Genomic DNA, 16,348 nt, shown 5'->3' with positions numbered 1-16,348 from the left:
ATCCATGAGGAAATGGGTTTGACCTACATTACTGATAAACTGAAATTGGCCCCACTTTTTTTTTTGGGGCAAAAACATGGCTGAACCCAGAATTAACAATCACGCAATTCTTAAAGATGTAACCTCAAGGGATCAGGCCATGAAAATACCCTGGTTGAAATATATTAGATCTGCATTTGCTACGCTTGGGAGACCGGAGCTTTTTACCTTACCAACTAACATTAGGAGGGAGGATATCAGGTGGATCAAACAAGAGTTTCTGGAGAGGGCTTGCTTGGAGAGAGAGGAGTTGGAATTGAGGAAACTGTCTGTAAGAGCTTACATGGTTTTATCCACTACCCCTCTCTGGAACCTAATTTAAAAATCGTTACTAATCCTCTCCACAGATTCTTGTTAACAAAATTCAGGATGAACTTGATTCACTATTCACTTGGTAATTTCCCCGTGTGGACAAAACCAGAAGACGGCCCACCATGTGACTGTGACCAGTTTTCGAACCAGGATACCCTCCATTTTACATTCTTTTGTGGCCTGTATACCATAGAGAGGGCAAAATATTTATTACCCATCCTGAAAGCTGCTGGTTTTGTTCAAGTAAAGCCAGCGCTAATTTTCCTTCAATCATACCGGACACTCATACGATTTTTAGTGTTGCATGCTTTCTAACAGCTGCCTTCAGATTAAGGAATAAAAAAAAATCCCGGAATGTTTTACTCTAATTCTATTTTAAATGTGGCTCTATCTGTAATCAATTTTAAATATTTGTAAATATTATGAAATAATGAGATTGATAATTTATTGTCAAAATTGGAAATCAAATTCACTGATGCTTTTAAAAATTGTTCTGTATTATATCTTGCCTTTTATGATTTTAACAAAAATCGAATAAAGTGTATTTTGACACCTACACTGTCTCCTGGAACGTGAGCCCGACACGGAACCAATGGTCGACCTGTAGGAAACAGCATGTCCATCATGGTAACAAAGAAGTTTCCGTGCGTGCTGCCAGGGAAAGTAAAGCACTAGGGAAGCGGCTAGTTTATTTATCGCGGGTTGGTGCAGAAATCGTCACTGCTGTTGCAAAGAAGCAGCATGAACGGCAGAAACTGTGTGGAAGGCACACAGGAAGAGCCAAAGCTCCTCTGTCGCATGCTGCATACAAGCTTATGTCATCTCTGAAGAGGTGGAGCTCTTGCTTGCGTGCACACAGCTACTGCAGTATGCAGATTATCGTGGTCAAAGTAGAGTCTTTGTTTAACAAGCACAGCTGTATAGGCTAAACATAAAAAGGTTCCCCAAAAGCGCATGAAAACAGCACTTGGTCCTCGGTAAACTGATAAGAGAAACACACAAGGAAGTACAGGAAACCGTATGCTACAGCCAATAGAAATGGAGGAAAAGTAAGTGGCAAGCACAGGAACCAATCAAACCCAAGGGGGCCAGATGTAAGACCCTTTTAAGATTTATATTGAATGCAAAAGATTTCACAAGCCCAGCGCAAGAGCTGTTCAGGCAAAGCCTAAATATCCACCAGGCATTTTTTTCTGTTTAGAAATCTCTCAGAAACCACATGAATGTAATTGTCTTATTGCTTCCCTGATCAATTGTAACCAAGCTCCATTCATGTACATACTGATCAAGGTTTGTAGCATCATTCGTGTCTGACTCCTTTTTCTGGTGTCATTTTGTATTGTGTTCCAACTATTGTTAATTGTATAGCTCTCTATCTTTTGGTCAGAGGCTGTGCTCAACAAATGCTAACTCGTGTAAGTGTACTCACTTATCTGTTGTAGCATTTGCTTTTTTAATGTCAACAGTTGTATAGCACTGTAAGGTTTGGATGCCTCCATGCCCTTTTCTTGTGGATTACATCATACGCCAGAGTAATTTTTCTACTTGTTTCAGTAGGTTTATTATGGTGTGGTTATTTAGTGCATTTACAGCCTAAGGTCTTTATCAATTTCGACACATGGCATTTGAAAGGTTGGTAAGTTCATTGCCCGGCTTGATGTAGGTAGTTGAAATTGAGACAATGGTGTCTTTTCAGAGTCTATAATATCCTTTTAAATTAGTCCAGTTTTTGATTGTTAGGTGGCTGTGTTTTGGTGAAGTAAATCGTTTCATGGAGAGGCTGGAGTGCTATTGTGAGGTAATAAACCCGCCCCGGGTTTATTCCTGGGGTTCCCGACATAGAGACGATCATGCTGGTTTCCACCATCATCACCTAACACCGCGCTGCAGCTCGTTGTAATAGTTCAGTTGTCCCCTGAGGAAGGGCTAGCAAATCGGCCCGAAATGCATTGGGGAAGGATTTATACTGGATTATAATGTTGGTTGACATACACCTGAATTTTGGTTCTGTGGAAATTTTGATGAAACAATAAATATACTTTGGAACCCCATCATGAGGAAGAATTAATGGATTAAGGGAAAAGACATTTTGTCATCCTTGAGATGCTGTGCAACAGGGTGTCTCCTGCCTAACGGGGGAGCTTTGTATTAGTTCATACTTACGCTGGGAGGTACAGACAGCGCCCTACCTGTTTGCACGCCACAGAGTTCACCATCGAATAGAATTAGAACAATCGCTGTGCAAGTCCTTCGCTCATTTTTAGATAATATGCATAGGGCCTTCAGGCATCTGTTCTTCCATTGCTCAGACGGTCAGACATTTAGGGCAGATTTTGGTGTGGTCTACTCATGATCTCAACTCGGAGTACCAGGCACCTAACTTGTTTGTCTGATACTCCCATGCTTCTTGAGAGATGGCTCTGGTGGTGGTCCTGCTCCTTTCAGATCATCCAAGCTCCCCCTTTGCTGAGGTGGTTTTTGATTGATTTAGGTTCCTTAACATCTGCTTAGGTCCAGCTTGACTAGGTGAATTCAGTGGCCTGTTCTGTGGGTTTCTTTCTATTGTAATGATGTGTGGCTGGGTTCGGTCGCCCTGGGCTTCTGAGGACTGCCTAGGTTGACTTGTTTCTTAATTTCTTTATGCTGCTGCCCTTGGCTCTGGGACGGGACTGGAGTGTGGGCTATGGTTTGCTGTTTGATCACTACAGTGGTCGGGTGGTTGGTTCCTCTCCGGACACCCTAGTATTCTGTTTTTACTCCTGCAGGTAGCTTTCTGTCACAGTCGTTGATATTCGGTGTCTCCCATGTTTATTTTTTTCATTTGCCTTAGCATCTGCTAACGCTTTCTGAAGTTATAGCTGTTTTCTCCTCCCTGAGGTTTGCTGCCATTTTGTTTTGAGTCCTCGTGCAGCCCAGTGGAGGTGCCCTTTTGGGTGCTCCATGTTGAGATTGGTCCTGCTGCCGGCGTTGCTTGGATGCGTGCTGACGTTGCTTGGATTGCGCTGGTGATCTTCTTTATACTACTGTTCTTTGCTGTGTGGTTAAGGTTCTAGCATTTTTTCTACTGGTGTGGCTTCTTTTTTAGGTCTCGTGACCTACAATGCGCGCAAGCGCATTGAGGGAGCGAGAATTCAAGTGCTCGAAATCCTCGTCAAACCAAGGGCTTCGTTCCTGCGGTTTTCTTGAAGTTCACGTGGCCACAGGCACGCGCTTTTGGGCCATAAACTCGGTTACCCAGCTCCAGCACCTCCCCTCTCTCTCCCCGCAAACACCGCCTTACATTCATTTCTCCTCCCCCTCCCCAGCCAGCTTCCCCCAGGCCGTAGCAGCACTCCTCCCACACCAGCACCTCCCCTCTCTCTCCCCGCAAACACAGCCTTACATTAATTTCTCCTCCCCCTCCCCAGCCAGCTTCCCCCAGGCCGTAGCAGCACTCCTCCCACACCAGCACCTCCCCTCTCTCTCCCCGCAAACACAGCCTTTACTTTCATTTCTCCTCCCCCTCCCCAGCCAGCTTCCCCCAGCCCGTAGCAGCACTCCTTGGAACATGTCTTTGAACATGCCGAATCTGAGAAATTACGAACAAAAACAAGCTCTGGAGAATAAAAAAAACTCTGCCATCAGACACAAAGGCGCTCTCCCTCCCCACCCTGCCAAAACCAAACGATTTTTGGCATAACAAACATAAGAGGACAACATGCTTGGAGCTATGGCCCTCTGTAACCCTGCTAAGTTCGCAGATATCCGTGTGATTTGCCATGGGTCTGAAAAAAAGCCGGCAGGCTGCCCTTTTTAGGTCTCGGTGAAGCGAGCGAAGCTCGCTCTCGCCAAAGACCTATAGTTAGCGTGTCAGCTTTCCAGCAGCTTTCCAGGAGGACAGCACTGGCCGCGCGCGGCGATTTGTTAAGGTCACGCGCACGAGAACGCGCTCGCGGCCAGGTGCTGTCCTCCTCGAAAGCTGCCTCCCTTCCCCGTGCAGGGCGGGCCGCAGCGCTGCCTGCGGCGACCCGGAAGCATTGCCGGCCAAACCCGGCCCGTGCCCTGCTCGCGGGCATCCTGCCCCCCTTTCTGTTAATTTTGTCCCGGCCTGCCTTTATCCTGTGGGCGGCTTTGGTGTAGCCCATTCCTGCCAGCGAGCGGGGTGCATCGGGGTTACTGTGGACAGGAAGGCAGCAGTGTGGTAAGTTTCATGTGGCGTGACTATTTTGTATTTTTTAAAATAGCTGGCGGGAGAGTAGCAGAGCAGGAAACAACGGAGGGAGTGCAGTTGGGGGTGAGAGGTTGCGACACGGACAAAGGGAAAGTGAGTGGGGCAAAAAAGAATAACAGCGGCAGGGCAGGTGGGGGCAACACGGACACCAAAGGGAGGGGGAGTGGGGCCCCCCGGGCAGTAGGGCGGCGGCGGGTGGGGACGAGATGAGCAATGCAGGCTTCAATTCGTACTATGAGAGTAGTCTGGAGGGGCGGGGCAAGTAGAGGGTTGAAGGGGGGGGGGTATGGGGCACACAGACAAGGGAGGGTGGGAGGGAGGTGCTGGGGGTCCAGTTCTCATGCTATCTTCTCATTGGTGGGTCTGCCCATGCAGAGGAGTCTTTCCCTCATTCAGTGGAGGGCGTGTTCCAAGCACAGGGTGATATGGGGGGGGGATGATTGCTGTAGAACCGGAAATTAATCCGTTGCTTGCATGCATTTCTACACATAAATCATACTGATTACGGCTACTATAAGTAGTTCCTAGATAAGCTATCTGGAACTGAACCAGCTTACATTAACTTTGCACCAGGACAGCGCACTTTCGTATAATTTGCACTAAGCGACTTGTCCCAAAACAGCATTTCCAATGATTCACTGCTGTGGAAATGAGTTTTTTGCACCAGTCGTCATAGCAAATATTATTTTATAAGTAATTGGTCAGGAAAAATATGTTTGCACCGGCTAGTGTTCAGGTGCAAATATTTTTACTCTGGCCTGTTGCTGTGGTGAGTGTTGGAGCAAAACTTCACCGTGAGTGTGCAATGTGCAGGCATTTGGTATCAGGTGTCCAGTAAAACTTGCGATTATGTCAACTTTCGGATCAAATGATGTCGTTTGTACACATCAAGAAAAGCAAGAGAAGAAGGGGTGGGCATCACTACAAACACAAAACAAGAAAAAAAACAAGAAAAAACAGCCGCAGTGAGTGAGCATCTATGAACCCACCGTAAGAGAGGGGCAGTTACTGACTCTCAGAATGGGGTTGAAAACAGCACCCTCACATCCGCGCCCGCAAGAGAAGTACTGAAAATAATATGTGAGAAAATAGCCATTTTCACTTTTGAGGTTGGTATTTTCACGCAGAACTCTATTAAACTTGAAAAAGAAATCTGCAGAGGCACAGGTAACTGTGACACTCGCATTATCGATCTCTTAAGGATGAAAGGCTGAGTCGGCTTGAAGGCATTACACATACGTGTCTCCAACAGGAACTTCAGTCTTTTCAAATGTATTTACTGTTTATATTCACTTTATAAACCCCATGTAAGCGAGCCACATCATTTCCCACGTTCACCATGCACCATTAAAACAAAACAAAAAGGAGGAAAGACATCAAAGCTCTTAGTCCAATGCAACAAATAAAATTTAAAAACAGAACTGCAGCTGCACAAGTCTTGAAAAAGCACATCAGTGACTTAGTTTATCTGACTCCTGTTACGCCCTCGGCTTCTCTGTTCACACAATGAGCACATATATCAACAAATGGGCACAACCCTTCTGATCTTCCAGATTTGCTATAATTGCCTTTATTTCCAGACACTCACGTTTATCTACTATTATCAATAATTTGTCTGCCCTCAACAAACATGAGTTCAAAACAGTGTCTTATACCTTCCCCCACTCCTCCCGACACCTACTTTAAAAAAACAAAAACGAATTATGATAACATATGCCAGCTACTTCCATCAGTCCACTGAGCTCTTGTTCCACTGTAATAACACCCACCTCCCCTCCCCTCCCCAGGTCTAGGGCGCCCCAGGCAGCTGGCATTACCCACACACGTGGGGTCGCTGGTTCCATTACCTCTTCAGGTCGTTGAGTCTGGAGGTCTCGTCTCGGATGTAGGTCTGCAGATGCCGCAGGAGGGTGGCCTCCGTCGCCAGGGCCTGCTGCACGTTCACCATGGAGGTGTACAGCAGCAGCAACAACACCACTGCCATACACACAGGGAAACCGCCACTGCCGTGCACACACGGACACCACCACTGCCATACACACACACGGACACCACCACTGCCATGCACACACGGACACCACCACTGCCATGCACACGGACACCACCACTGCCATGCACATACGGACACCACCACTGCCATGCACATACGGACACCACCACTCCCATACACACACGGACACCACCACTGGCATGCACACACGGACACCACCACTGCCATGCACACATGGACACCACCACTCCCATACACACACGGACACCACCACTGCCATGCACACACAGACACCACCACTGGCATGCACACACAGACACCACCACTGCCATGCACACACGGACACCACCCAAAAAAAATTATGCAAAGCATTGTTATTTACAATGCCAGCAACTCAAACTTAAATGCTGCGAGACCTATTGCATTGCAAATGCTTGTTTTCCGTCAGCCGCTCTGCATTATCCCAGGCAATGTGCATTAAGGTAATGTCTTCATTCTCCTCCCCCCCGTGCTACTCTAAGAAGTTGCGTCAGCGATGTAAATGAGCACGAGATATTGTTATTGTTTCGAGTCATGCGAGATGCATGTAGTGTAAAATGTAACATGCTACCGAAAAAGGGCATTTTTGTTCAACGAACCATCGCAGCGTTCAGGTGACATCTGCAAGCCAATTACCCTCCCTTTGAGCTAGTGTGCACCTTGGCACGCCATCCCTTGCTTTATATCCATTTAAACGTGTATTTATGTACTTTCCTTCGAGCACGCGGCTCACTGTCCCGCTGTCTGCTCCGACGTTCCTCTGAGAGTCCCTTAATCACACTCATTTTCGGAAAGCTGAGTACATTAATTAGTGTGAGTTTATTCCCTAGCCCGCGTGCCATGCACGGTGGCAATGCTTACCTAATTACCAGACTCCTGGGGGGGCAGGCCCAGGGCCGCTCCATTGGACGAACCCTGTGCCCGCCGTGTTAATAGCTCTGAGCTCCCCAGGGCCCGGCTCGAGAGCCTCCGAAAGTGTCTGGGGGTGTATCTCGGGGCCTGTGGCATGGCGGCTTCCTCCCACAATACAGAGCTTTTAATAATGGCGCCCAAAATGTGGCAAAAGTGCTGACTGCCAGAATGCTGTGAAGGGAATTATATATCGGTAATTAAAGGGTTACTAAACTTACCTCCGCATATAGGAACCTTGACATTACATCTCCTAGTTAGACAGTTAAGAATAATACATCTATACTAACCCTCACAATACTCTGGCGGTCGGTATTTTTACCATAATATTTCTGAGGCAGGAAGTTGTTTCATAATTGAGCGTTTTTCTTAACCAGATCTGAAAACATCGTTAAATAAATGTTAATAAGTCCGCACCGTTCCTTGGTTTTGAAAACATAAAATAGGAGCACAAGGTTGTGAAGTTTTCTGTCTATAGCCTTGCAAAGACAACTCAACCCCAACCCATGGGTTTAATGTATGCAGGGCAATGCGCTCGTGCACTACAAGCCTGGCCGGCGCTGTTCTGTCACACCGTTCACAGGAGATTTTCGTTTGCGTCAGTTTTCATTAATGCGTCTTTGGATAAATAAAGTGAAATGCTGACACATCCTCATACGGCTGTCGGTCGTTTCTTTTATGTTTCACATATGACCGCAGTTCTTTAAAAGTTTATTTCTGTATTTAAAGGGATATCTACTGAAGTAGCCAATGGCGTCTCTCGTGCCCGATGAAGTTATTGTGTTTTAAATGTATGCAATTATCAATGAGGTCAGAGAGAAACGAGACTGTTGATGAATTGTTTGCGTAGTGGGTTTTCCGAAGTAAACCCGGTACCGGCGCTCTTTAAGCGCTCCGATACCCGGTTCGTGTTAGTTTAGCACTTTAAAAAGCATACGATTAGGACGAGAGCTACATTAAAAAAAATCTTACCGTGGTAATAATGAATATAACATGTTTATAATTTTGAAATGGACGCAAGTCAAACCAGAATTGCCAAGACTTCTACTTGAGTTTCCCGAAATAAATGAGAATATTAACATCAAAAGTAGTTAGTTTCAGTTTTGTGCTACCGGCGCACCTGCCTTGAATTATACATTAATTATTATTTGTCATCTCCAGCTACGCATTGCATTGTGATTTATGTACTGTGATAAGAACTAAAATGAGCGCATTTAAACTTTCCGCCTGTGCCTCGGGACGGGTGTTATTCAATAACAAGTTCTACACGAACCTTACTGCCTCGGTACACAGCTCCGCCCTGTAGTTTTCGTTTCCAGGACGAACAGGGCAGGTGTTGCAAGCACCCAGTACGGTAGCACTTCTTTTTTGACCGCGGAAGGAGGAGAAGCTGGGCCAACCAGCAGGGCCGGCTCTAGGCTCATGGTGGCCCTGTGCAGGGAGCATAGGTGGTGGCCCCGGAAGAGGGGGTCCTGACGGGGCGGAGCTCAGGAAGGTGTTTTAACAATACGTCCAGAAAAGTCGTTAGATGACCAGTACCTGCGGCTGCTCCTACCCCTTCCGAATTCGTCTCAGAACGATACAATTTAGGAGGAGGGCATTGTGACACACGACATGAGGGACTGGGCGCACAGACAGCTGCAGTGCCAGGGCCATGACAGGGGCACCGGACCCCCACAAAAATGCAGGAGGCCTGAGCCTGCAATGGGAGGGGGTTATTGTTAAACAAATAGGCATGTTCATTAAAAAAATAATCATATCTACAACTACAGGGGGTACAATGAGGTCAGCACACATGCTGCTGGTAGCCCTGTGAGTGGAGATGGGGCGGGGGAAGACTCACCCATCTCGTCCTCATAGCTGCCAAGGTTTCAGATTGCCATACGTGACATTTTCATAATTTCAGTGTAATTATGAGTGACATTTCAATGACTATGAGGGACACTTTCTTGTGGGCAAAATTAAGCAATGAAGACGATCAACACATGTAAATATCAGTAATAACACCACAAAGAGCGTTCCAATCGAAACACGTCAGTCTTTTGAATGAACTACTACGGCAACTATATCTCACAATGCAAGCTTTCCTCTGTGTGTGACCACGACGATTTCGCTCTCTCTATCCCTCTCCTCTCTATCCTTTTATCCCTCTCCTGTCTCTTTTTATCCCTCTCCCCTCTGTCTCTTTTTATCCCTCTCCTCTCTCACGCACTCGCTCTCTATCCCTCTCCTCTGTTATTATCCCTCTCCCCCTCTCGCACGCACTCTCTCTCTATCCCTCTCCTCTCTGTCTCTTTGTATCCCTCTCCCCCACTCGCACGCACTCTCTCTCTATCCCTCTCCTCTCTAACCTTTTATCCCTCTCCTCTCTGTCTCTTTGTATCCCTCTCCCCCTCTCGCACGCTCTCTCTCCTCTCTATCCTTTTATCCCTCTCCCCTCTGTCTTTTTATCCCTCTCCTCTCTCACACGCTTGCTCTCTAGCCCTCTCCTCTGTCTTTACCCCTCCCCCCTCTTGCACGCTCTCTCTCTCTATCCTTTTATCCCTCTCCTGTCTCTTTTTATCCCTCACCACTCTCTCTTTTTATTCTTCTCCTCTCTCTCATGCGCTCGCTCCCTATCCCTCTCTCTTTTTATCCCTCTCTCCCCTCTCGCACGCTCTCTCTATCCCTCTCCTCTCTATCCTTTTATCCCTCTCCTCTCTATCCTCTCCCCTCTCTGTCTCTTTGTATCCCTCTCCTCTCTCACGCGCTCAGTCTCTAGCCCTCTCCTCTCTGTCATTATCCCTCTCGCACCAGGCTGCACTGTTTGTTTTGATATGAAAACATTAATTTTGAGTCATGTGTTCTTGATAGAGGCCATATCCGTCAAGAAAAATGAAAACATTTTTGGCAAACAGCTACGCATCTGCTCTCACTCAGCCTTACCTTGTGCAGTCTAAGTTGCTGCTCCAAAAATCCCAGCAACACTCTGTACTAGCCGCTTCTCTTGGGCCTACCTTCCTTCCACAGAGCAAGGCACCTGCTCCGGTCTTTTTTTTACTGGACTTATTGCGCACTTTTAATTGTTGCGCTGCAAATGTGCATGACTGACATTAGTGATCCTGCCTTTGCTTCTCTGAGGGTCACTGTTGTCTCGACTTTACTCAATTTTTTTAATGCTCATCTGTATACATGACAGAAAATAGGGCCCATTATGACTGCGGAGACCTGTACAGCTGCGATGAGAAGCAGCCTCACTCTGCATGTACCTCGTCCCGCTCTCGTCACAGTCAGACACGGGCTCAAGCACTCTCCCTCGACCGGCCCTCCAGCGCCTCGGAAATAATTATTTACTGGCTGACAGGGGGGCAGCCATAGATATTTTAGCCTCACTGCAATAGGCGGCCCAGCAGAAGGTGCAATCCGATCTGTAGTGCTGCCAGCCAGCCGAGCACCATGATTCCGGTGGCACTGCTGCCTGCAAACCAGTGAGCTCTGCAGCCAGCCTCTACCTCAGTCCCAGTTGGTTCCCTCAAAACCCTGGCAGCAGGACGTGACCTTACGTCCCCACTCCCCCCTTCCGGCGCTATGGCCAAGTTGTAACACGTGACGCAGCTCCTCCCCATGCCGTGCCTCCCCTCCCCAGTTCCGAACTTCATGGCACTCTGTCCCTAGGTTTTGCGCAAAAATGAACCCCCTTTACACTTTCGGCCTCTCTAGCTGCTCCACGGCCGCGGAGGGGCCCCTCGGAGCCAGAGGCCGCCAAATCCTGCCACCAGGGGGCCGCCAGTGCCACGATGTATCAGATCCTTCCGATCCGATCCTCGTCGTGGCGGCCCCTGGGGTTTGGCGGCCCTGTGCAGGTGCACAGTTTGCACATGCCTAGGGCCGGCCCTGCAACCAGCTGCATCTTGAGGCTTGGTTGTAAGAATATACTGTTGTCTGCCACACGCGCATTATCCCACAGAGCTATCTTTCCAGATGGACGTCAGTGGACAGCGGGAAAAACCAACGTTACAATATTAACTTCAGTGGCGCCCCTAATGTCACTGCAGTGCTGTTGATGCTTTTTAGGTCTCGCAACCTATCAATGCGCATGCAAATATATCTCCAGATCTGAGATAATCTCTTGAGTCCTGTAAACACCCGCAGCTTTCAAATTAACTTGTGGTCTTTGAGTTGCTGCTCAAGCCTTGGAATTGCTCGATGAACATTTCTCTTCCCACTTTAACATAACATTATACCACAAGCCCCTTAGATGCTCCATGACCCTCTACATTATGTCAAGAGTCTTTGAACCACCCCCACCACTTTCTATAGCACCATGATTCTTGAAATTACAAACAGAGGTCTTCATATCTTATCAATACATCTAAGTCACATAAATACAACACATATTGCATTACAAATGCTTTAGGGGTCACATTTGTGAAAGTTAAAACTATTAGCATTGTAAATGACAAAGCTATTAATTTCGCTATTTTCAAAACCAACACATAAATAAATATTTGTCATTTACAATACCAATAGCTCAAACTTTCCTAATGCGAGACCTATTGGCAACGCCAGTGCTTGTTTTTACCCTTGTTTTCTTACGCGGGTATTGTTAATATTATTATTATTATTATTATTATTATTATTACAACTGGTTCTGCTTTTTTCTGTTTTTCCCTAAATGGCTAGGTCGTTGTAGTTTAATGGTTGCTGCCTACAGCAAAGCACCCTTTTGATGTTTCTTTTTAGCTGGCATGATGGTTTAATTTGCTTATGTTATCCCTGGCTTCTCTTTGCTCACTGACTTGAGGGTGTCGAACACACCTTCTAGAGACATCTTGGAAACCACCCTTCAATTATAGAAATCCATGAGATGATATTGTTCTAATCATTCATTTTGTGTGTCTTTGGTCAGACATTCAATCATTTCAGGATGCTGACAATATATTATACACATATACAAAAAACACCGTCAGTATGAATTATGAATACACGGATGAATGATTGTGGTTAGAATGTTGTACAGCTCCTGTTCTGTGATCTAACAAAATGTCTCTAAAATATTTCGCAATACACAATTTTGTATTTTTCTATCCCTAGTGTCACTACTTTCATTTAATTAATTTTGTTCAGATTGTTCATGAAGTAGCCTTAGGAACTTTACAGTGCGAACACGCCTTCTTTACCTTCTGCAGCTTTTTGTTTTTGTCCCCTTTTTTGATTGGTGTTAATCTACTGTCTGCTCTGACAGTTTTTTTTTTGGTACAGAGCGTTAATTTAGACTTATTTTACACTCTTCTGTTACACACTTGTGTGTTTCAGCTATTTGCTAGTGCCCACTAGTTGGTAAGGATGCGTTCTGCTGGTTAAGCAAGGTTGTAATTTTATGTTGCTCTCTGAACCACTACCAGCATGATATCAGTTGCTGTGTCATTAGAAATGCTGTTCTGTCTGTGGGTTTCGAGGAATGGATAGCTTGGCATAATTGCTGTGGTAGGGGACCCTTTGGCTGCTTATCTTCAGTCTTGCCTTCATGAGCTCTGTTTTGTTTTAAAATTCCTGAGGTGAGGAATTTGCTGATAGAAGTATCTTTCAGAGCACCCACCAGATATATTGCTTCTGAAGGAAAGTACCCTTTTCTTCTGATGGATACTTCTTCCTGAAGCTTCCTCATCCAACTGACTGCCTCGCCACTCTGAGTGGTTACTATACTGTCAATGTTGTACCCAAGTGGCTTTGCCTGCATTCCTTTAAATTCAACCGGCTCATATCTGCCTGTAAACGTGTGCAGGAGAAAAAAGAACGAGAACTCGCATGAGCATGGCTCCCTTGATGTCAGCAGATTTTGAGCCTTGGCGCCACCTGTTGGCTAACAACTGCCAGTGCAAGTTTCCTACACCTAGTTTGGCACCCGGAAGAGGTTAATGATGGGAGGTAGATGGAGTATCCACTGGTAAGATCGTTACTGAATGTAATAAGCTTTTTTTCGTCCAGCTCAGAGGTATGCATAGTTTTGCTTGTCTACTGTGTGCTGTGTTGATACCTACGAATGTAAAATATCTGAGCACAACTAACCATATGGTGGCCTACAGCAGTAAAAATAACAGATGGATTGCAAAACTGCTTTGGCTGGCAATGCTTTTTCAGTGTGTTCATCTTCTCGCCCTGTGCACACGAAAATCTTTTGATTACGCAATTATATAGTGGAAAATTAGATTAAATCTGATTTACAGAATGAGCCATCTGTGAATGTTGTACAAGATACCTGAATTCACCCCCATTGAACTCTATTTTGTATTGATGATTTTGTTTTTGTTATTATTTGTTAGTGATAAGAAGATAATTGCAGAAGGACCAGGTGAAACCTTGTTCGCAGCTGAGGAGGAGGCAGCTCGGGTCGCCCTCAGGAAGATTTACGGATATACTTCAAACAGGCGCCCATGGGACTATTCCAAACTCAGTCAAGAGCAGACCTCTGTAAAGGCCATCAGCAACAGCTAGACTGTGATCTCTCTTTAGGTGGCATTAAGTTCTTGTGCTCTGCAGTTGCCCAGTGCCACAAATTAATCATTGACTCACATTTTCCAATTGTTTTACCACTGGAGTATTCCAATTTCCTCCAGATGTACCACTAAAGAGTGAAATTCAGCAAGCACTGATCATCGGAGCGTACCGTTTCCTGCCATTGTCATTGCAGGCACTTACGTGGTTCATGATTTTCCATATTTGGATTGGTGTTGTACATGTGTCCTGTGTAAAGGTCCTTCGATTCTGCATAACCGTTCCTTCTTTTCAATGTTCTGATGAAAGTTGTGCTGAAGCTACACACACCCTTTATTCAAAACACTGTTCCAGTTACTCTACATGATCTTACTTTTTGATTTATTTGAGCCCCAATGAATTACAAGATGACTATTGAGACAATAAGTAACCCTAAGCAGAGACAAATCATGGGTTCTACAAGCTCAACCACATAATGATTTTGTGTGTTTGTCTGATGTTTTCCCTGATCTTCCTGATTGAATCAGTTGACAAGGTCTATCCAGATATTCATATTATCAAGGATTGTGAAAAGGATAAATATTTGGTAGCCTGTTGGGTTCCTGATAATTCTTGCACACGATTTTGAGCAAGCACACCTGATTGTAACTTTCATTTTGACCATCCAAATGCCTGCTGACTTTTCTGATAAAAATGTTTCCAATTTGTTTTGTCATTAACTCTTTGGAAAAAGAAACCTATGCATTACGGCTATTGCTTACAATAAAACTTTCCACAGGATTGTGCAGTGCTATCCATTATAATTTGAGTGGCTATCTGCTGTTTCTGTCAATTTTTGACATGTGTACAAAATCTTTAAAAATTAGTTTACCTACTGGGATGTAGTCCTTGTAAATCGGGCAGATGATTCATGTCTAGGACTGAGGAACATTGCCCAAGATGCACAAATGCTGATTAGCATATTAAAGCCGCCATACGGTACTGGGGAAAAAGTAGAACATTGATTTCTGTATTGAATGCAAATAGAGAAAGAGAAGAATGTGACAAACAATGTGGCGTTTGAGTGCACTTTTCAGAAGTAAAATAGTGCCTCTTGTATTCCGGTGGAGGCCCTTCTTAGAATGGGGGCATTTCCTTTAATGGGAATGATGCACCAAACAACCAGTAGCATAAGATGAGAGATTAAAAAATTATTTGAATGGAGTTTGGCCCAGTACAAGAATGCTATTAAAGAATTGGTAGAATAAACAACAGAAGGGCAAATACTGTGACTGATTTCACAGAAAGAACAATTAGAACCCAAACTAACAATGATTCAATTGCTAGTCGGCTTTTGAACTGAATCAATTGTATTTATTTCTATATATTTGAAAAATCTTATTTTTTGTACATATTAACACACAATAGAAAAATGCTTTTTACATGTATATATATAAAGAACACCAACAAAAGATAGACAGAATAGTTTACAGTAGGACAAATAGTCCGTGTAGTGAACACAACCTTTCATATAACAGTCGTACCACATTCACACTCACATTCCATACATACCATAATCAACATTGTGCATGTGTGACAAAACGAACAAGAAAATAAATGAGGTCAGGAAAACCAAATTGAAAGCAAATCACAAATGGCATTAAAAGTATTGAAGAATACTCAATATCACAACGCTTGTATAACAAACAAGATGTATAAAGTTCCTTTCTGACCACAAAACCTAGACAACAAGAGGTATACAAGGTCGACGCGTTTCGAATCGGACCCTTTGTCCGATTCTCATCAGGACCGAAAATCTGAGTGTAATCAGTGTTGGGGCACGGGGATGTGCTGGGTCAGGTGTGATTAGATCCAAGGGTGCTGCGTTCGAAACTGAAAATCAGGGGACCATCTTGATAAGGCGCTTTTTTGTGAGGCTCTGGGACGCGGAATAGCTCAGGGTCCCATTCCGAATGTTTTTAGTTGGAATCGCCCATGCAGAGCCTTTGGCTTGTGTTGGCTTCTCTTGCAGCGTTAACCGGGGCTTCTCGCAGTCTTCCGCATGCCGGTATACGTGTTGCAGATTCAGACCCGGTGATCGATCACCGGGTCTGACCCAGCACATCCCCGTGCCCCAACACTGATTACACTCAGATTTTCGGTCCTGATGAGAATCGGACAAAGGGTCCGATTCGAAACGCGTCGACCTTGTATACCTCTTGTTGTCTAGGTTTTGTGGTCAGAAAGGAACTTTATACATCTTGTTTGTTATACAAGCGTTGTGATATTGAGTATTCTTCAATACTTTTAATGCCATTTGTGATTTGCTTTCAATTTGGTTTTCCTGACCTCATTTATTTTCTTGTTCGTTTTGTCACACATGCACAATGTTGATT

The 16,348-nt window shown here is 45.1% G+C and overlaps 1 protein-coding gene across 1 annotated transcript in view; it reads left to right on the top strand.

Moving 5' to 3' along the window:
• MRPL44 (mitochondrial ribosomal protein L44) overlaps window positions 1–14,753 on the top strand; it is a 33,308-nt gene extending 18,555 nt beyond the window's left edge. The window contains exon 4 of the mRNA XM_078666072.1: window positions 13,802–14,753. Coding sequence (XP_078522198.1) covers window positions 13,802–13,973 — 172 coding nt within the window. The 3' untranslated portion in view covers window positions 13,974–14,753. The remainder of the gene's footprint in view (window positions 1–13,801) is intronic.
• Window positions 14,754–16,348: the final 1,595 nt, after the last annotated feature.

Source organism: Lissotriton helveticus, chromosome 11 (assembly GCF_964261635.1).
Source record: "Lissotriton helveticus chromosome 11, aLisHel1.1, whole genome shotgun sequence".
NCBI lineage: Eukaryota > Metazoa > Chordata > Amphibia > Caudata > Salamandridae > Lissotriton > Lissotriton helveticus.
Note: the sequence above shows the minus strand (reverse complement) of the source record. Positions and strands in the feature narration are given on the sequence as shown.